At 45.8% G+C, this 3,006-nt stretch overlaps 2 protein-coding genes across 2 annotated transcripts in view; one reads left to right on the top strand and one right to left on the bottom strand.

Annotated features, from left to right (window-relative positions):
* Positions 1–843: 843 nt before the first annotated feature.
* Positions 844–1,704, top strand: Pmar_PMAR019706 (hypothetical protein; the record flags this gene model as incomplete). The annotated part of the gene is made up of 1 exon (XM_002766298.1): positions 844–1,704. The coding sequence occupies one exon, from the start codon at positions 844–846 to the stop codon at positions 1,702–1,704; it is 861 nt and encodes a 286-aa protein (XP_002766344.1).
* Positions 1,705–2,796: 1,092 nt separating this feature from the next.
* The window catches only part of Pmar_PMAR019707 (hypothetical protein), a gene marked incomplete at both ends in the record, with an annotated part of 518 nt that continues 308 nt past the window's right edge, over positions 2,797–3,006 (bottom strand). The window contains 2 exons of the mRNA XM_002766299.1: positions 2,797–2,828; positions 2,987–3,006. The exon at positions 2,987–3,006 is cut by the window's right edge and continues 4 nt beyond it. Of these exons, the coding sequence (XP_002766345.1) occupies positions 2,797–2,828; positions 2,987–3,006 (52 nt within the window). The remainder of the gene's footprint in view (positions 2,829–2,986) is intronic.

Below are 3,006 nucleotides of genomic sequence, written 5' to 3' on the forward strand. Positions count from 1 at the left end.
CAGCCAAAAGCATCGAGCTATCTGATCCGACTTTTATGGGACGACTGACAATCCAAATGGTGACAGGGTTATCGGTCAATCATCTAGTTTGGTACAACTCGGGTATGTATGGTGTATTGATGAGGATTCTATCACTATACAAATACCTAAGGTTGGTCAATCTCCGCTGACTACACGCCGTCTGTCCTTTAAGCAACTGTCCAAGTTGTATGATCCATTAGGTCTATATATAGAAGTGGTAGCGAGACAACGACTACTACTCAGTCTTATCTCTGGTAGTACGCACTCGTGGGATTCTATGGATGTTTCGACCAAACTAGCTCAGGCAGTTCAGAGTTTTCTTCCCTCATCTCTTCCACATCAACCCCGATTCTGCGACTTGCGAGAAGGGCTGGTTATCTTTTGCGACGCTGCAGGTAGTGGATGTATATGTTGTGATGCCCGCAGTGTTGCTGATGGGCGTAGGTTGTTAGCCTATCAAGCTACACTCAATGCTAAATGGTCAGTAGCACGGTTAGAGCTATGTGCATTGGTCGCTGGGGTCAAGTTGTTGGAAGAGATTCTGGAACAGCGAGATGTAGTATTGGATGGTCACAATACTATCTCTGGTATTTGGATTTGTACAGACTCTCAGCTAAATGCGTGGCGTGTGAAGCGAGATCCGCGTTTGGATGAGAAGTACTTACCACCTTTTGAACGACGTCGTGTGAGCCTTCTAAGAAGGCCCTTCTTCGAAGTAGTCTGTCTTCGTTAGCTTCTAAAACACTATTGCCGATCCGTCTTGCCCATGTCTCGGGGCGGGAGAATCCTGCGGATAGAGGTACCCGGCCTTCTATTACGACTATGAGTGAGTTCATGAAGTTGACTGCCACTGATATGAAGTCTATTCTTCAGAAGCTCACAGTTATCACGGTGTTTTTAGAGACTATTCAGGATGAGCAAAATCCTGATGAGTTCTCTATTAAAGATACTATTTCCGAACAAGAACCATGTATACACCTCGTTGGAGCTGTTTTCACTGCTCATAAAGAAAATGAGGATATAGTGTTGGATCAGCAATTGCTCAATACTGTACGTATTGCTCAGAAGTTCTCTCCCGAGGTTAATGATCTGCGACGTAAAGCTGCTACTTCCTCGGATGTGTTGGTTGGTTACGTGGTTCGTGATGATCTGCTCTACCGTGTTGGTAGCGTAGCTCTCAGCGATTCTGATAGAGGTAGCTGTGTTACTTCTCAGATTGTTGTGCCTGAGAATCGAGTGGATGTGCAATTCGAGGTTGTGAAATATTTCCATGACCTACATGGTGGCCATCCAGGAAGAGCTGCGCTTACACGTTGGATATGGCGTCACTTCTACTGGAAGAGATTAGATCAACGAGTCCGATCCTTCAATAGAGACTGTCTGGGATGCCAAGCTCGGCAACAAGCAGCTAATAGGAAACGTGTAATGTCGTCTAGACCGCCAGCTTGTCCAGTGCGTTTTGGTCCGTTTGCTATTGCTTACTTTGACAGCAGTGGACCTTATCAGTTCGTTTATGAGGAGAACGGTCAGAAAAGGACGGGCAAGTTCTACTTATTTTCGCTGGTTTGCCAATCTACTCGCTATATTCGTGTCCTTCCTACTGTGGATAAATCTGCAGCCGCTGCCTCACAAGCCCTATATCAACTACTGGCTGAGGAAGGACGACGTCCTTCGGACGTGTGAGTCTACTGGTGACTGATCAGGCGTTATGCCTTCCAGTCGTGGCCGCCGTGGTGAAGGAATTTGGTGGTTTGTTGGTTCCTGCACCTGCTAGGGGTGAAGAACTCCGAGGTTGGGGTGAGAGGCCACATAAAGATCTTCATTCTATCGTTAGAGGATCATTGTTTGACCTCAAGAAGCTGCCTACTAGGAATGAGTTGCTTCGCTTATTCTATAAGGCAGCTATGGTGGTGAATATGACCCCTTACACTGATTCAAGCCCTTTATGCCCTTTTTTATTGTGTCGTGGTCATGATCGCTTGATTGGCGATCCTGGTGCTATTGAAGAAGCTGAGGGCATTCGCAAAGCAGTATATGAGGGGTTGGAACCGCCATCGTGGTGGGCAGAAGTTAATACAGAAGATTATTTATCCATCTTGGAGCAAGGCCGTGCAACGAGATTGGCTGAATTGGCTGATATCTGGTGGCTTAAGCGCCGTGCCGTTCGTGAGAAGTTACTTGGTCGATTCCTTCGTCATGCTGCAAGGGGATTATGTGAGAATTTACAAGCCTTTAGGTGGCGACCACAGCTAGGGATCTTCGGCAAGCTCAACACTGGCTGGCAGCCCGTGACGTTACTTAAGAAGAAGAGTGACAGTGTATGGCTAGTACGTCTCGAGGATGGGAGAGAAGTTGACGAGTCAGTGCTTAACTTGCGCATTCCATCTGCTAAGTGACCTTTGGGCGGGAGTGTGCCGGTTTGGCTAAGTGTTGTGTCACAGCAGGTTGCTCTGTGTAATTGTGGTGAGATTCTTAGCTTGTCTCCTTTGTCGCTAGTCCTAATCAGCTGTAATACATAAGTTCGTAGATTTCATTCCTGTTGTTATCTATTAATTACCACTTACTGGTAATTGGGTTTTTGTGTTAAGCAATCCAAGGTCTGATACTCAATTACTGGCACAGAGGCCCATTAAATCCACATCACTAATTTAATCGCTGTTTTCCAGACTCCATCACTAAGTGTTTCCATCGGGATTCAACAAACTATCACTTTGCAATGAGATGCGTACTTACAACTCGACACAAACAATATTGATATAACATGGAAAAATTTCATTATTCTGATATGATGAAGAAGTTCGAGATTGCTGAGACTCTCCACATGCTGAAGACAATTGCCAGCCAGGTCCCGAGCAGAGGCTAACTCGAGTAATAGAGTAGGTAAGTATATGCGTCCAATAGAATGGTGCAGATGGCAATATCTCCACTCGAACGAAATACGCATGCGATTTCCACACGCGATTACATCGAGTAACAGAGATCGAA

Source organism: Perkinsus marinus (genome assembly GCF_000006405.1).
Source record: "Perkinsus marinus ATCC 50983 genomic scaffold scf_1104296973076, whole genome shotgun sequence".
Lineage (NCBI taxonomy): Eukaryota > Perkinsozoa > Perkinsida > Perkinsidae > Perkinsus > Perkinsus marinus.